Source organism: Suncus etruscus, chromosome 15, assembly GCF_024139225.1.
Source record: "Suncus etruscus isolate mSunEtr1 chromosome 15, mSunEtr1.pri.cur, whole genome shotgun sequence".
Taxonomy (NCBI): domain Eukaryota; kingdom Metazoa; phylum Chordata; class Mammalia; order Eulipotyphla; family Soricidae; genus Suncus; species Suncus etruscus.
Window position 1 is genome coordinate 46,727,770 of NC_064862.1, and position 17,063 is coordinate 46,744,832.

General features: G+C 54.3%; 1 protein-coding gene across 13 annotated transcripts in view; it reads left to right on the forward strand.

Annotated features, from left to right (window-relative positions):
* Positions 1 to 17,063, forward strand: part of CAMK2B (calcium/calmodulin dependent protein kinase II beta) — a 70,258-nt gene that overhangs the window by 16,420 nt on the left and 36,775 nt on the right. For 3 of the 13 annotated variants that reach the window (XM_049789638.1, XM_049789639.1, XM_049789647.1), the window contains exon 1: positions 7,541 to 7,773. The exons of 1 other annotated variant lie outside the window; for it this stretch is intronic. In XM_049789638.1, the coding sequence (XP_049645595.1) occupies positions 7,709 to 7,773 (65 nt within the window). In that variant the 5' untranslated portion in view covers positions 7,541 to 7,708. Of the gene's footprint in view, positions 1 to 7,537; positions 7,774 to 17,063 lie in introns of those variants that run through there. 9 more of the 13 variants (XM_049789644.1, XM_049789645.1, XM_049789649.1 and 6 more) reach the window with 5 other exon arrangements.

Sequence of the window (17,063 nt, forward strand, 5' to 3'; positions counted from 1 at the left end):
CTGAGCCCACAGGCACCAGGCTGGCATTACCTCACCACATGAAACTCTCCCTGCTGCCTGCTGCTGCTGTCTTGGGGGGACTCTGGGCTTCTGTGAGGGAAGAAAGGGGACATGAGTTCCTCTGGGTCCCAGGGCACTAGAAGCAACCCTCTGGCTGTATGTCCCTGTTTGTTCCCATGTGTGTGGGACCCTGATGCCTGGCCCTGCACTCCTTCCACCTGTCCAGCTCAGGGTTCCAGGATTTTTGTTTCAGTTGCTTCTCACTATTTTTCTTGACCTCTTTCTCTTTTAAGAGATGCAAGTAAAATGCGGGACACTCTCTCTTAGGGGTGGTGCTGGTGGAGGGGAGCTGGGGACAGACTCCTAAGCCACATTCCTGCAGAAACAACCTTCCTGGGGCTGGGCAGAGTACAGCAGAGAGGGCGTTTGCCTTGCACAAGGTGACCAATGTTTGATCCCCAGCACTTCAAACTGTTCGCCACGCTTTACCAGGTGTTAACCCTGAATGCAGAGCCAGGAACCAGCCATGAGCACTGCTGGGTGTGGTCCCCACACAAACTACAAAACAGCAACACTCCACACACAACCTTCACATAGCTATGGGGTTTACTGAGTGTCTCATATACCCTACTATACTTTTTGAATCCATACATTTATATTTTATACTAATATTTTTTAAAAAGATCTTTTATTTCAATTACATATCTTCATCAGTTGACAAATGCACATTGTAGTCCCGATATTTCTCCTTTTTCTTTATTTTACATTAATTTTTTTTTTAAAGATTGGGGACCAGAAAGATAGTACAGTGGAGAGGGCATTTATCTTGCATGTGGCCAACCCCAGCTCAACCCCCAGTACTACATATGGTTCCCTGAGAACTGTCAGGAATAGTCCCTGAGTGCAGAGCCAGGAGTAAGTCCTGGTACCACTGGGTGTAATTTTACCCATTGGGTAAAATCCCAAAAGAGGGATTTTAATTTTACATTGATTTTGTAGTGACTCCCAATAATACAAGTTCCCATAAGTGGCACTGTCTGTTCACTAGTGGGTGCAACTGTCTGTCCCGCCGCACTCACCCCAAGTTCCAGGAGATCCCCTCACTTCATGTCTTTTTTTTGTTTGTTTTGTTTTGTTTTTGTTTTTGGTCACACCTGGCAGTGGTCAGGGCTTACTCCTGGCTCTACACTCAGAAGTCGCTCCTGGCAGGCTCGGGGGATCATATGGGATGCCAAGATTCAAACCGTCCTTCTGCATGCAAGGCAAATGCCTTACCTCCATGCTATCTCTCTGACCCAAGAGATCCCCTCACTGCATGTCTTACTTACCTTCTTTTTTTTTTTTTTTTTTTTTGGTTTTTGGGCCACACCCGGCGGTGCTCAGGGGTTACTCCTGGCTGTCTGCTCAGAAATAGCTCCTGGCAGGCACGGGGGACCATATGGGACACCGGGATTCGAACCAACCACCTTTGGTCCTGGATCGGCTGCTTGCAAGGCAAACGCCGCTGTGCTATCTCTCCGGGCCCACTTACCTTCTTTCCATTCCTTTGGGCCCTTACTGGGTGGTGCTCCAGGCTTTGGGATCACTCCTGGCGATGCTTGGGGACCGTCTACAGTGCAGAGAATTGAACCCGTGTCAGCAGCTATAAGACAAACGTCCTGCCTGCTGTTCTATTTCTTCAGCCCCAACAACATCTAGCTTGGCTATGACTAATTGTTGCTTATTTTTAAATTTCATTAACTTCTTTTTGTTTTTATATTTGGTATTTTTGTTTTTTGGGTCACACTCAGCACTGCTCAGGGGTTACTCCTGGCTCTATGCTCAGAAATCGCTCCTGGCAGGCTTGGGGGACCATATAGGATGCTGGAATTTGAACCACCGTCCTTCTGTATGCAAGACAAATGCCTTACCTTCATGCTATCTCTCCGGCCCCTTCTTTTTGGTTTTATAATTCTAATTCCTTCACTTTTCTAAATTTTGTTTTAGTTTTAGTTTTTGTTTGTTTGTTTTGAGGCCATACCTGGTGGTGCTCATGGCTTACTCCAAATTCTGTGCTCAGGGGTCAGTTCTTGGGGGATCATATGCAGGCTGGGGATCGAACTGGGAACAGCCACATGAAAGGAAAGTGTTTTATCCTTGGGCAATCTCTCTATGCCTCTGGGATTTATTTTTTTCTTTAGGGTATTCTTCTAGATTTTCTTTGAGGGGGAGGGCACACCCAGCAGCACTCAAGGCTTACTTCTGGCTCTGCACTAAGGAATCACTCTGGCAGGCTCAGGGACCATATGGTATGCCAAAGATTGAACCCATTTTGACTTATTTATTTATAATTGTATGGTTCTGGGACTCCCCAGGTTTGTAATGTTTGGGTAGTTTCCTTTGTCTCCTAATACTCAGCCAGTTATGGACATTGTCCTTGATGATTGTGAAGAATAGGAGAAACTTGCTTCTCTGCATCTGTTGCATAAGTCATTGGTACTAATATATGTTTCATGCATTTTTTAACTTTAACATTTTATTACTCTGTGTAATTAAAAGTAGGCACAGATTGGGACCGGAGAGATAGCATGAAGGTAGGGTGTTTGTCTTGCATGCAGAAGGACAGTGGTTCGAATTCATCTCGCATATGATCCCCTGAGCCTGTCAGGGGCGATTTCTGAGCATAGAGCCAGGAGCAACCCTGAGCATTGCCGGGTGTGACCCCCCCCCCAAAAAAAAAAGTAGGCACATTTCATTGTATTTTCTGGGTTCCGGGCTGATGTAAATTTTGGAAAAACAATGTGGGTGAGGAAGCTTTGTGCCAGGGGCTGGGGTAGCACACCCCCTCCGTGGAACGTGGAATTAATCTTCACAGGAGACTCAGGTCTATTGGAAAGAGAGCTAAAACATGGGACTCATAGGGGCTGGAGAGATAGCACAGTGATAGGGCGTTTGCCTTGCATGCAGAAGGACAGTGGTTTGAATCCTGGCATCTCATATGGTCCCCCAAGCCTGCCAGGGGTGATTTTTGAGCATAGAGCCAGGAATAGCCCCTGAGTTCTGCCAGGTGTGACCCCAAAACCAAATTAAACCAAAACAAAACAAAACAAAAAAAAAACAAACAAAAATGGGACTCTTAACTGACACGTAAGTCATATATAAGCATGGGACACACATAACTGACACGTAAGTCATGGTTATAGGAAGACACTCTGATTTTAGTTAGGTATGGATTTTGCTAAATTTTGGACAAATGTAGACACTCATATAACCATGAAGTCTAGAAATAAATTCTGCTATTCCAGAAAATTCCCTCAGGCCCCTAGGTGCAGCAATGTTCTTTTAAAAATTTTATCTTTAGGGGCTGGAAAGATAGCATGGAGGTAGGGTGTTTGCCTTGCATGTAGAAGGACAGTGGTTCAAATCCCAGCATCCCATATGGTCCCCAAACCTGCCAGGAGCAATTTCTGAGCATAGAGGCAGGAGTAACCCCTGAGCGCTGCATGGTGTGACCCAACCCCCCCCCAAATTATTCTTTAAAAAAAATTAATCTTTAATTTGGGGAATAAGGGGCTTTGGGCTACACCCAGAAGTATTTAGGACTTACTCCTATTCTTGGGAATATGTAGTATCAGGGATGGAACTTGGGGTGATCATGTGCAAGGTAAACACTCTTCCTGCTGTAACTTATGTCCTGAAATTCTAATTTTTAGAATAGTTTTGCAGTTATGGTAGTGTTCAAGTTTATGGTACCAGTGTACAAAGTTACTGCCCCCACAGCACCAAAGTGCCTGTAGGCAACTGTTCTTCCAGGACTTCATTCTGGTCTCCTCGTTTCTTCCCTCTTCCCATGACTTGGGAATTTGGTTCTGTAACTCGGGATTGGACCTTGCCACCGTTCAGTCTGCTAGTTCCCCTGTTTTGTGTCTCTCTAGCCCACAGATGATTGAGCACTTCAGTGCTGTTCTTTCCCTACTCAAGCCACTTCCTATGGCCCCTCCCATCCCACCTGAGTTGTAGGAAGTGGCATGATTTCCTCCTCTCTTCTAGCTGCAGGTTGTACGCATGGGCCAGGACTCCGTCCCTTCAGCATCATATTACACCTATCCTGCAATGCACCTCAATGTGCTTGTAGTGTTTTGAATGGATTTTGTATTGTTTGGGGGCCACACCCAGTGGTGTTCAGGACTTACTCCTGGCTCTGTGTTCAGGGATCACTCCTGGCAGGGCTTGAGGAACCCTATGGGGTGCCGAGAATTGGACCCAGGCTGATGGCACGCAAGGGAAGCAAATGCTGTCCTGTCCCTCTGCCCCTCATCACTGTCTTCTCTGTTGTCTGTCATCACCATCCACCCCTGCTACCTTCTCCCACATGGTTGCCATCAAGTTGGCCACAGCCTCACATGCTGGTGGGTGACTGGAACAGAGGTTCCAGACCATCTTGGCTGACTGCCCCCCCCTTTAGGAGTGCTTGCTCAATGCTCCAGAAACCAGCCTCTCCATGGAAGACAGAGAGTGCCCCATTGCTCCTGAGCGTCCCGTCCCCCCCCCCCCCCCCGCCAGCTGGAATCCAGCGGCCTGGGGGACACACCGCAGAGCCCCATCTCTGTCCCATCCTCGGTTCCGCCCGGCTCTGGAGACGACTCCATGTGCGCGATCGCTCAGCATAGGCACCGCCTGTTGCCATGGTGACTGTCCTGACAATAACCTCAGCTCTGCGCCCCACACCCGCCCCAGCTGCCACCTGTGAGGGGGATGGTGGGGGCGGACTTTCCTGGGGGCTAGAGGCCACACCCATGGGAGCACCTCCCCGGACCCATTAGGCTAGCAGCCTTGCCCTCCCTGCTACCCCGCCTCAGCTCCCACCACCTGCACATTTTGAGCCTACTCAGCCCCCCACTTCATCCCACCCTTAGGGTCACAGCCAGAGCAGGGCTGCCAGGCCTAGTACCGACGTCTCCTGAGGGACTCCAGCTTTTTTGATGACCTGGGCACTCCGGGAAAGTGATTTCCAAACAGCAGAGTCTGGCCCAGGGGTGCTTGGTGTGTGAATATATGAGTGTGTGTAAGAATATATGAGTGCTGGAGAGATAACACAGCAGTAGGGCGTTTGCCTTGCAAGCGGAAGACCAGGACAAATGATGGTTCGAATCCCGGCATCCCATAAGGTCCCCCCTGGCCTGCCAGGGGCGATTTCTGAGCACAGAGCCAGGAGTAACCCCTGAGCACCACCGGGTGTGGCTTCTCCCAAAAAGAATATATGATTATGTTTGTGGGTTTACTTGTGTGTGATTATGAATGTGTACATGATTATGTACATGTAGGGCTGTGTAATTGTGTGCATGTGAATCTGTGCATAAAAATAGAAGAGGGCTTTGTTGGGACTTTGGGGTGTGATCCAGCCACCCCTGACTGACTCTGTGGGTCCCTGCGGTTGGGGTCACAGGGAGGGATAGTAACAGCACAGTGGCAGGATTGACTGAGCATTAAATGAGATAATGTGTAGAGTGGTTGTGAGTAGATCCCTGCCAGAGTGTCTACTTTACCCCAGGCAGCCTTGTCCCAGGAGTGTGGGACCTTGTCAGGTAGGAGCATGGGGACAGCAGGGCCTTGGGGTGATTTTCCTTACCCTGGCTGCAGTTGGGCTCTTTGTTGCCTTATTGTGTTTCCTTGCAGGGCTGGAGGGCGGAAGGAGCTGCAGATTGGGGAGAAAATTTGGGAGCCTTGCAGGACTCTGGGGGCAGGTCTGCAGCAAGGAGGTGGTGGTCTCTTTCGTACCCTCCCTACCTCCAGGACCACTCTAGCTCTGGCATCTCTGCCCTTTACCATGGGCCATCTTTCGCCTTCTTGGTCGACACACCAGGGTGGACTTGGGCTACTGATGGGCTAGCGGTGTGTCCCCACGTGCAGCTGGGAGCCTTATCTCCAGGGCATCTTTCTCTTTTCCTTCTTTGGATTTTGTGTTTTGGGCCACACCTGGCTGTGCTCAGGGCCACTCCTGGCTCTGCACGCAGATATCACTCCTGGTCGGCTTGCAGGGGTCTCAAACTCGCGGCCCGCAGGCAGTTTGCGGCCCTTCGTACAACATTTTGTGGCCCTGCCCTAGAGGAATCTTTTTTTTTTTATTTTGTTTTGTTTTAGTTGTTTGGGTCACACCCCCCAATGTTCAAGGCTTACTACTGACTTTGCACTCAAGGATCACCCCGACTTTGCCTCCTGCGGCCCCCAGGTAAATTGAGTTTGAGACCCCTGGAGGGGATCCTGTGGGATGCTGGAGATCAAACTGGGGTCTGTGTATGAGACAAGTGCCTTTCTCTCCCATGACAAGCATTTCTTTTCTTTCTTTTTTTTTTGGGGGGGGGGCACACTCAGCGGTGCTCAGGGGATAGTCCTGGATCTGCACTTAGAAATCACTCCTGGTAGGCTTGGAGGACCTTATGGAATGGCAGGGATCGAACCTGGTCGGCAGCGTGCAAGGCAAACACCCTCCCCACTGTGCTACTGCTCTGGTCCTCCTGGAAGCATTTCTTGAGACTGTGAGCCCAAATCCCAACTATTCACCTACCTGGGGCAATGGGCAGCCCTGCCTGGGTTCGGAGACCCTCAGGGCGCAGTGTTCCCAGGTGATGGGGCAGATAGTTGTACCCATCAGAGCCGCCTTCTGAAACTGCTTCCTCCTGACCCGGAGGAGCAGAGGAGCATGGGGCTCTCTGATCTCTCTGCGATGGGGTTTCAGGAGAGCAACAGGGCAGTTGGAAGGAGCTTTTGTGAGAAACGGGGCCAGCTTGTTCCCGCAGCACCCAACCAGGCTGCGGCCTTGCACCTTGTTCTCCTACACAGAGCAGGGCCCGGAGAGTTAGTCCAGAGAAGCGGGGCTGTATCCCTGTTTCCAGGGCGCAGGAGCTCCCAAGGAGAGGCCCTTGACCACCTGTGTCCAGAGCAGAAACCCCCTACTCGTACATCTGGGAACCCAGCGCTCTAAGTGAAGGGAGGTGGTCCCTTCCCTTATCTCCCGGTGCCCCCAGTACCACGCCGGGTGTGATGCAGAAAATGGGGCTGGACAGGAAAGGGTAGAGGGGCCCAGAGTGTTGGGTCGCGTCGCGTCTCCTCTGATTGGGGGCCTGGACCCAAGGAAACCCCCTCAGTACCTGAGTCCCCTCAAGTCTGGGGATGGTAGGAGGAGGGGCTGGGCTCCCCTGTATGCGTGTATGTGTGTGCACGCGCATTTGTGTGTGTGCATGCGTGTGCCGTGTGTGCGTGTGCGTTCATGCGTGTGTCTCCCCAGGGAGCTTTTGGGTACCAAGTGCGCGCGAGCTGGGCACTACTGGGGTGCGTGAGCCGGGCGCTCTTGGGGTGCCGAGAGAGGGCGCGCCTGCAGGCCCTGAGTCGGGGCGCTGTTGGTTGCGGGTTGCGGGCTGCAGGTGCGCGCGTGCGGTGCGGCGGGCGCAGTGCGCGGGTGCGGTGCGGTGCGGTCCCCGCGTGCGTGCGCCCGTGCGGAAGGAAGCGGGCGCCGCGGGGGGCGGCTCGGGTGCGTGTGGCGGGCGCGTGCAGGGGCGGCGGGGGGCGGCGACAGCGGCGTAGGTGTGCGGCGCGCTCCTGCGGCCCCGAGCGAGCAGATCTCGCGTGCGTGCGCTCGCCGCCCGGCGCTGCCAGCCGAGGTGTCGCCCGTGCCCGCGAGCGGGAGCCGGAGCCGCTGCTGGCCGCCAGCGCAGCCGAGCCCGCAGCCGCCATGGCCACCACGGTGACCTGCACCCGCTTCACCGACGAGTACCAGCTCTACGAGGATATCGGCAAGTAAGCGCCCGGCGGGCCGCACCCGGCGCACTGCGGCCCCGCGCGCCCCCGCCGCCGTCCGCTGCGGCCCCGCGCGCCGCCTGCCCGGCCGTCGCCGACCCCCGCGCCCGGAGCCGGGGGCCCCGGAGCGGGACTCGCTGGGCACGCGGCCGGAGGCCGGACTCGGGGCGCGGGGCTGGGCGCAGCGGGGGCGGCAGCAGGTGTCCCCGGAACGCCGGGCAGACGTGACGCATTTGGTGGCGGGAGGGCGCAGAGGAGGGGCGCGCGACGGGGCCGGCGGGGGTGCCCAGGGCCGAGACGCGGGGCGCAGCTGCCCCGCCTTGGGGAGGACCCGGGGCCGTGCGGTCCCCGGGGAGCCGGCGGCCCAACGCGGCGGGAGGGGGCTCGGTGGGCGCCGGGGCTCCGCGGGGCTGCGTGTGCGCGGAGGCGCCGCTGAGCTGGCTCCGGCCGCGTGGGAGCCGCCTCCGCCTCCGCCGTGCGCCCCCCGCGCGCAGCATCCTGGAGGCTGCCTCCCTCCTCCCCGATCCTTCTGGAAACGGGAGCCTGGGGTGGAGGGGTGCCGAGCGAGGGGCCGCGTGCGGGGCTTTGGGCAGAGACGCGCTCCCCGTTTCAGGGTCACGGAGGAGGCGGCGGCTGTGGTTTCGGCCCCGCTGCGGGGTGCGGGGTGCGGGGTGGGGGGCAGAGGCGACACCGCGCCGAGCCGGGCGGGTCGGGGGCCGCGGCGGGAACAGGTGTCTTCGGGGCGCACGTCACGGCGCGGTGCGAAGCGCTCGGACTCAGCTTTGCTCCCCGAGGAAACCTCTCCTTCCGCGCCTCGAGCTGGGAATGGGGGTGCCTGTGCCTGGCACATCCGGGTCCTTCTCCAGAACTCCTGAACCCCCCAGGCTCAGCCTGGCTCGGCCAGAGCCCGTTCCCCCTCCATCCTCCTCCATCCCGCCCCCATAGTCCCCGGCGGGCGGGCGCACGCCTGGCCTTGTGTCCCCAAACACCCTGGGCACCAGCTTCCCTCCTCCTAAGCAGCCCCAGGACATGCTGTGTGGGGGCAGAGGCTGCTGCTCGCTGAAAACTGTGGGGGCGGCCTGGGAGCAGTGTGGGGGCGCCAATTTCCCAGCTGTCCCTGCGCAGGCGGGCAGGAGGATTGGGGTCAGGCCTGGGGGTGGCGGGGGGGGGGGGAGCTGGGGTTCCTGACCCAGAAGCCCCCTCCTCTGTGTGGGCAGAATCAGAGAGCAGAGCAGAGCTGAGGGGGCTTAGGTCTGGAGGAAGCGGGTGCTGGGCCGCGAGGTTGGGGTGCGGTGGTCCAGGGCCCTCAGGGGATCCTGCTCTCCAGAGCAGGAGCTTCCCCCCAGCCATTGTGTCCCTCGGAGCACACAGACTGTCACACCACCCCCTTCCTCTGCCTGCTGTGGTTCTGGTGAGGTTCTGCTCGCTTTTTGAGGACCTTTTTGGGTTACCTACCCTGGAGGGCTGCAAAGGGTAGTGGACCCCTGAGAAAGACCAGGTTCTCCTTGGGTCCTTAGGAACCCCAAGTAGATGCTGAGGAGGGGATTGAGCACCTCTGTGGGAAGAGCCGTCTTCCTGCCCCCGGGAGGGGCTCCGCTGGGTGTAGCCTGTATGGGGCAGGTGAGGGGGACGGAGAGCAGTGCCTTGCTGGCTGCCCTGGCTAGGGACAGTCTGGGCAGATCCCCGAGACTGGGGGAAGTCGTCCCAGCTCCAATTCCGGCAGGGACCGGGGTCTACCATGCCCTGCTCCACTGTTGGCAGTGCCTCCCAGTTCGTTGGTGCTGGCCCCAGGTGGACCGTCCAAGTTTATTTAAAGCTGCAACTCTGGCACTGGTCAGGCACCAACTCTTGGTGCCCAAGAAGGCTGGGCCACAGGCCCACAGCTGCCTGGCTATGTGGCTGGCCTTCTCCTTCTCCTTTGGGGGCACTGCACTGCGTTGGAGGGGCCTGAAAGATGTTCTCCAAACTCTGCCCTTGCCCAGACTGGTACAGGGCTTCCAGCCTCAACCTGGTGGGCTGAGTTGGGGTTTTGGGCCAGGGACCCCAGGGCCAGGGAGCAGGTAAGGCACCACTTGCGGGCCAGCTCTGTGCTTTCATGTCTCTACCCTTGAAAGATTTTAAAAATGGAGAAAAACGTCAGTGCCAGAATGAGCCGCCAGCCCTAGCAGTGTTAGGAGCGGTTTCTTTCTGCAGTTGGCGTGAGACCTTTGTGAGCAGCTCTCGGATGCACATGACCTGTGGGCCCCCAGACTTGCCCTCCTTTCCAACTGTGTGGTGGTCCCTGACCCGGAACTCCTCCTCCTGGCCCAACTCTATGGAGGTCCCTGACCCCAGGACTCACTCCTGGCCTGACTGTGCAGTGGTCGTTGACCCTGGGCATGCGCTGACCTTGCCTCCACTTGGCCCATCTCTCTGGAATCTATCTGGGTGTGGATATGGGTTTGGGTGTCTGCCATGGGGCACATGCTTCCAGCTGTCCCTCTTGTTCTGGGCTAGTTGCCCCCAAGATTTCTCCCCAGCTAGCAGACAGGTGGGAGGGACTCCCAAACTCTGTCCTTGGCAGGGGCATTGCCAAGCCCCCCCCACCCTCCTGCCGGCCTGCCTGTTCCCACTGGCTGTTCCCAGGTGCCTGAGAGTTTGTGGGCCTGAGGGGCCTTGGTTTGGCACAAGACCTGAGAGTGTGGCACTGAGGTGATGGAGATGGAAGTAATGGAGGAGATAGCAGTGCCCAGGATGGCTTGAGACCATGTGTCTCAGGGGCACTGAAGCTCATGACTGATGTGACTATCTCTGGTCCATGTCACCTGGGACAGGGGGCCCCAGAGCCCTGATTTAGTTGCCCCTCCCTGCCCCATTCATTGTATCAACAGTCTTTTGGTGGTTCAGACTCCCCCGACCCCTCCTGGGGTCCCCTAGAGCCTCAGTGGATCCACAGTCGACCTTGGCATGTCCTTGGGCTCTGTCCTGTGAGTCGGGGGTGGGGAAATCAGTGCTGGGGGACGGGCACAGCGCCTGCTGATGGGAGAATTGCTATGAGCTCTTTCGTGTGTTCCGGGTCCCCTCTCGGGTACAGGTGCCCCACTGGGGTTACCCGAGTTGCAGGGTCTCTGGGCTGTCGACTTCCCTGAACTCAGAACCTGTGCAGGGAGGGCAAGACCCCGGGGGATTGCAGTGTGGAGGCATTGATGCCTGCACTTACCCCGGGCCCACACAGCTGGCTCCCTCCAGGGTCCCTCCCACCCTCTCTTCAGTGCTGAAACCCTCCCACACATTGTGCAAGTCCCGAAGTGGGGTCAGGCGATGCGTTGTTCTGTGGCCCCCAGTTCTGGCCCTTTGAGGAAAGGTTGAGGGTGACCCAGCCCAGAGCGTCTTTAGAAAAGAAGGTGATGCTGGTTTAGTTACTATCGAGCGGTATTTTTATACCATAACCTACTTTGCTGAGAGCTAAGAATACATCTTGCGCTGCTACCTGTGCTCCTCCTCTGTGAGTGCCAGGCTGGCCTGCCGCGACTGCTACAGGGACTTGGGGCTGGCATCACCCGCGTGGCTCCAAGCCTGACTCCGGGGGGCAGCTCCATGTCCTGACCACTGCTAACCCCCTCACGGGGTCTGCTGCCAGGCGGCTATGCACTGAGATCCTCTCAAAAGCACAGGCGCCCTCTTATCCCAAACACTACTTTATGGAGGAGCTGCCTTCCACCCTGCCCGCCATGGAACCCCTTGTCCTTAGACCACTCCCAGACTGCCTCTGTGCCTGGCACTAGGCACTGCGTGCTGCTCCTTTTTAAGCAAAAACACGATTTCCTTCCCCCCACTTTCCATGACAACAGCACTCTGCCCCCGCTTGGGACCAGCTAGGATTGAGCTTTTCTTTCATTAATTAACCTGCCTGCCAGGACCACACAGCCTGGCACAGGAAGCAATGGCACATGTTCATTGGATTGATGTGATTGGGTATTAGGGTCCCTCACTCATGTGCATTGGCATAAATGATGGAATGAGGGGGCCCTGAGCATGAATGAAGTCAGGATTTTCAGGGCAAGACTGTTGGGGATGCTCCTGAGCCATTTTCTCCACTTGATGGGGAATGAGTAATACATTTTAGGGGGGCTGTAAAATAAAACCCATGGTTTGTGAGATTATCCTATGCCCTGTATCTCTAACCCCATGTGGACAGGCATGAAGAAGCAGGGTAACAATGAAGGATGAATAAACCATGCCAGTCAGGAAAGGATGATCATGATGTCTGTGGCTTTCACTTCATGATCTCTGCCTGAGCCCAAAGCCATAATTGCCTCTTTCTTTATTAAACTGATACCTATACAACAGGAGGGGGAAGGTTGAGTAATCCAGGTGGACTTCTACATATCAAAAGAAAGATTTATGGGAAAGAGGAAGATGGGGGTATGGCTTTTGTTTTGGGTTAATAGCTGGGTGTCATCTTATAGGGGGCACATCTACTGGTGGTCAGGGTTTACTCCTGGTGGTGGTCATGGCTTACTCCTGTCTCTGTGCTCAGGGATCACTCCCTGGTGGGGATTGGGGAACCCTTGTGATACCAGGGATTAAACTTGGGTCAGCCATGTGCAAGGCAGATGCCTTCCCTGCTGTTCTCTCTCTCCAGCATATGAGACTCTCTCTCTCTTTCTCTCTCTCTTTCTCTCTCTCTCTTTCTCTCTCTCTCTCTCTCTCTCTCTCTCTCTCTCTCACTCACTCACTCACTCACTCTCACTCTCCCTCAGTTCTGCACTAAGGCATCACTCCTGGTAAACTCAGGGGACTCTGTGGGATGCTGAGGATCAAACCTGGGCTAGTCGTGTGCAAGGCAAGAGCCCTCTCAGCTGCATTGTCGATCTGCCCGCCCCCCCACCAACTCCTTTTTTAATCTGAAGACTCAAGATCTTAGAAGGGAGAGTGCAAATTTACATATTCTTCCTCTTGTGTTTTTGGGCCATACCCGGCAGCGTTCTGGGGTTTCTCCTGTCTCTCACTCAAGAATCACTTCTGGGGACCCTATGTGATGCCGTGGATCAAACTTGTGTCAGTCTCATGCAAGGCAATCTCTCTTTCTCTCTCTCTTTTTGGTTTTTGGGCCACACCCGGCGGTGCTCAGGGGTTACTCCTGGCTGTCTGCTCAGAAATAGTTCCTGGCAGGCACGGGGGACCATATGAGACAGACACCGGAATTTGAACCAACCACCTTTGGTCCTGGATCGGCTGCTTGCAAGGCAAACGCCACTGTGCTATCTCTCTGGGCCCCAAGGCAAACTCTCTTACTGTGCTCTTGCTCCAACCCCCTTTTTCCTTTTTCCTAAATAAAAAAATACAACCATGATGATACCCTTAGTGAGCTTCCCTCATCCCCCCTGGAATGGCACAAGGGTTTGGTAGAAGGGAGGGAGTTGTGTCTGTGCCTCACAAACATTGACCTGCCCCCCCCCCCAACCCCAGCCTCTTCTTTGGCCCGAGGCAAGAGATGCAGCCTGTGTGCAGATTTTAGATCTATTTTCAAAAATTTCAGTGCGCCCCCCTCTCCCACAACAGGGAATAATTTGATTATTTTAAGTCGTTTGTCACCACTGCATGTCACCATGTCAGCGCAGAATCATGCAAATGCATGTCAGCTCGTCTTCCTGGCTGATGGCAGACTCTCCTGTTAATTCCTCTCAGCTGCCTCGTCTCCCGCATCTCGTCCTGCTGGAGGCTGCTGCTTGGTCTCCTCCTCAGCTTCCTGAGCCAGTGACCTCCAGACCGGGGTATCTTAGGGATCCCCAAAGAGGGGTGAAGAGGATGTTTTAGGGACTTTCAATCACACATGGTGTGGGCTGGAGGAATAGCACAGTAGGGAGGGCATTTGCCTTGCATGCTGCTGATCTGGGTTAAATCTCCAGCATCTATCTTATGGCCCCTGAGTACTGCTAGGAGTGATATCTGAGTACAGAGGAGTAACCCCTAAGCACTGCTGGTTTTACTCAAAAAACCAAAACCAAAATGAAAACCAACCAATAATACACGTGGTGACTTTGATATCTGAGTACAGAGGAGTAACCCCTAAGCACTGCTGGTTTTACTCAAAAAACCAAAACCAAAATGAAAACCAACCAATAATACACGTGGTGGCATTGACCGGGGATGAGCAGACCATGAGACTCAGGGACCATGTGGGGACCTGCCAAAGGAAAGGAGGAGCAAAGCTGCCTTCTCTCCTGGCCTGATGCCTGTGTCTGGCCTTTCCCAGGATCCTCTGCTGGCGGCCACTGCCTTCCAGAGGAATTGTAGCTGGAATCTGTGGGCGGCTTCTCATGGGCCTTGAGCGGGGTGCAGCCCTGGCTCTTCACCCACGGGCCTCCACACTCTGCTTTATCTCTTTTGACTCAGTTTCTGCTCTGCAGAGCAGCGCAGTTCTGAGGAGAGAGCCCAGATATGGACAACAAAGCTGTGGATAAGTACTGAGTAGAGAAGGGAGGGAGAAAGCAGAGAGTGAAGGAGCTTCAGTCACAAACATTCCAACAGCATCTCAGGAACGCACCCACAGTTCTTACTGTGAGTCTTTGGCATTTTAGAACAAGGATCTCTTTGGCCAGAGCCAGGGCTTTGTGGGCTGGAGAATTTTCTTTGGAGGGAAGTCCATCAGGCAGTGCTCAGGCATTGGCCCTGTTCTGGGGGAATCCAATGGGATTCTGGATTGAACCCAGGTCAGCCACATGCAAGAAAAGCAGCCTCCCCACTGTGCTATCGCTCTGAGCCCCATAGCCAGTTCTTTATTTTTTGGTTTTGTTTTGTTTTTGGCCACACCTAGCAATGTTCAAGGGTTACTCCTGGCTCTGTGCTCAGGGGTTATTTCTAGCAGTGCTCAGGGGCCCATATGGGATTTTGGAGATCGAACCTGGATTAGCCACATGCAGGGCAAACATCCTACATGTTGTGCTATGGCCATGGCCCCCACAGATAATTCTTTATTCTTTATTAACCCCCCCTTTTTTTTTTGGCTTTTTGATCCTGCTCAGGGATCACTTTTAGTGGGGCTAAGGGACCATATGAGGTGCTGGGGATCTGTGTGCAAGGCAAGTATCCTCCTTGCTGTACTATTGCTCCAGCCCTCAGTTGACTTTTGATGAGGGTGGTAAGGCAGTTCAATAGCGAGACATGGTTCAGTTCCAATGGATACGGGGCATTCATATATGAAAAAATAATGCTAGAACTCCACCTTACAACTAGTGCCAAGACCATCTTACTGTGGAAGCAAAAACCACACATTTTTAGAGAAAACAAAATTGGGACTTTGACAAGACCTGCTTAGATGTGGCAAGCAATAAAGGAAAAGACATATAAATTGGATTTAGTCAAATATGTGAGCATCAAAGCAACAGCAGTAGGAAAGTGAAAAGCCAAGCACAGAATGGGCGAAAACATTTTTAACCCTAGATTTACAATAATATGAAACTTACTAACAGCAAAAAGACAAAGGACCCAAATCTTAAAAATGAATAAAGGACCTGAATAGATTCCCCCCCCCAAGATACAGTAATTGGCAAAAGAGGCATAAAAAGGGATGCTTAAGATGAAATGATAATACAATGGGGAGGGCATTTGCCTTGCATGCAGCTAACTCAGGTTTCATCCCAGGCACCCCACATTATCTCCCAAGCCCTGCCAGGAGTGAGTCCTGACCACTGTTAGGTGTGACCCCTAGTGATAGATGCTAGGGCAATGGCTAGTTCCAAGCCTCAATGAGCTACTCCTTCACCTTCTTAGGATGGTTAAAACAGAAAGGACAGTTGGTGGGCTGAGGAATTAGAACCCTAACACGGTGTTATTGGGAGTGATAATGAAGAAACTGGTTGAAAGTCCCTAAAACATCCTAATAACATCTATGCCCCAGAAATATGGAAGTTTATGTCCACACAGGAAGGCTTTGGGGGCATCTCCCAAGCTGTGCTGTGGAGGTCCAGGGGCCTCATAAGATTTTGGGTCAGTGTCAGGGTCCAAGGGTGTGGTGCTCTGTCCTGGGGCACTGGGTCATCCTGGCTGCCCAGTGAGGCTGAGGCTCCAGGGCTGTACCCATGATGCTCAGAGACCATGTGCCACCAGGGATGGAGCCAGGTTCATGTATAAGGTGTCTTCTATAACCACTGTACTACCTACTGGACCCTGCAGGAAAACTTTGCTTTTGTTTGCTTTTGGGCCACACCTGATGATGCTCAGGGCTTACTCCTCCTGGCTATGTGCTCAGGGATCACTCCTGGTGGTGCTTAGAACCATCTGGGATGCTGGGGATCAAATCCAGATTAGTTGCATGCAAGGCCAACACCTTATTCACTGTGCTATATATCTCTAATCCAAGTGAAAGTTGATTTTTTTGTTTGTTTAGCATTTAGACCACACCCTGCAGTGCCCAGGAAGCAGGAGGGAGTGGACAGAGTCCCAGAGAGTCCACATTCCCTTTGGCCTAGCTGTCCTGTGCTGGAGGGTTGGATCTTGGGATTCAGAGTGTGCCTGCCAAGGCACTTTCCATTCCTGTGGCCCTTATGGAACATTCTCGAATCCTGCCCCTTGCCATTTCCTGCTGGTCTCTGAGCTACACCGCCGTGGCAGTAATTTCAGGCCTGCTGGGACTTTGACTAAGTTCTGTTCCCCATGGGACTGCCTGGCTCTGCTTCTGGGGAGGTGCCCTGGCTTTGAAGAACTGCCTTTGAAGATCGCTTTGCAGGGTCCCAAGCTGCAAAGAAAGTCCCATGGCGTTTGAGAGACCCCGCTGTGACCATTTGGGAATTAGCAACTGGCTTGAAGTCGTGCACAGTGGCCATGGAGCAGGGCCATGGACTCGTTCCCACTGCCAGTCCTGGGGTGGGGAGAGCAGCTGGGCACAGTTGCCAGCTAGGGAGGCCAGTGGGGAGGCAGGCAAGGCTAGTAAGGCACATTCTGGTGGTCAGCCTGAGAGCACAGTGGTTGGCAGTGATGTGAGTGTCCCCAGAAGGTAGGTCTGATAGCTTCCTCAGGCCTCATCCTGGGGTACTTGTGGGCATGGTGTGAAGCACTTTCATGAGGCCACCAGCGAACTCATATTTGTCAGGTGCTGGGGACCCTGTGGACTGAGGAGACAAACCAGCCTCTTGTCTGCTCTGGGCCCCCTGGGCTCCTTTGCCACACCCGTAGGGCCTTACACCCTGTAGCCCAGATGTATGTAAAAGGTGTACAACCTCAGAGCCTGCTTTTCCCTGGGGCCTGTGCCCATGCTGGCTTTAGGGGGCTCTGGGCCATTCAGGGTCTCATCTATAGAATCTTAGCCT